The sequence below is a fragment of the Austrofundulus limnaeus genome, unplaced genomic scaffold (genome assembly GCF_001266775.1).
Source record: "Austrofundulus limnaeus strain Quisiro unplaced genomic scaffold, Austrofundulus_limnaeus-1.0 Scaffold241, whole genome shotgun sequence".
Classification (NCBI taxonomy): domain Eukaryota; kingdom Metazoa; phylum Chordata; class Actinopteri; order Cyprinodontiformes; family Rivulidae; genus Austrofundulus; species Austrofundulus limnaeus.
In genome coordinates, this window is record NW_013952643.1 from 55,291 (window position 1) to 55,950 (window position 660).

Here is a 660-nt window from a genome sequence, read left to right on the forward strand (position 1 = left end):
TCTCCTCTGCAGATCTTTGGGTTTTACAGGTGACATAAGAAAATAAATCACAGTAAGTTGTGTTAAAATAGAAATATCAGGACCATCAAGTTACACAGCATATGGTCACCATGATCACCATGAAAGACTAACAAGCCTTAAATAAAGCTGGATTAAATGTTGTCTTATCCCTCTGAAGTTAAACATTGTTTGTTTTGACAAAAAGAGTTTTTCTTCTCAGCCCTGAAGGTGTTCACCTGTGCTCAGGAGGATGGAGCCTCAGGGGGCGGGGCCCTGGATGACCTCATCTTCCCAGCGCTTACTGACATGTGCACAGAGGGCAGCTGTTACCCAGCAACAGGAGACCTTCTGATTGGCCGAGCCCACCGGTTGACGTCCACCTCCACCTGTGGACTGAAGCGTCCGGAGCCATTCTGCATCGTCAGCCACCTGCAGGTAAAGGAACACCTGGAGGTTCTTATACTGTGGATCACTTCAAGCAGAGAAACCAGTTTGATGATGTCACTGTGGTCAATAGATTTAAAAGTGACAGTTTTCATATATATCAGTTAATAAAACAGAGTGAAGTTTGATTAGTTTTGGTTCCTTTGAAAATAAGTAATGTTAAAGGCCAACACCCACCATTTTAGTTCCAAGTGCTCCTAAAGGGCTCGACACACG

The 660-nt window shown here is 44.1% G+C and overlaps 1 protein-coding gene across 1 annotated transcript in view; it reads left to right on the forward strand.

The window, feature by feature from the left end:
* Window positions 1–220: 220 nt before the first annotated feature.
* lamb1a (laminin, beta 1a) overlaps window positions 221–660 on the forward strand; it is a gene marked incomplete at its 5' end in the record, with an annotated part of 61,746 nt that continues 61,306 nt past the window's right edge. The window contains 1 exon segment of the mRNA XM_014020141.1: window positions 221–435. Within this exon segment, the coding sequence (XP_013875595.1) occupies window positions 221–435 (215 nt within the window).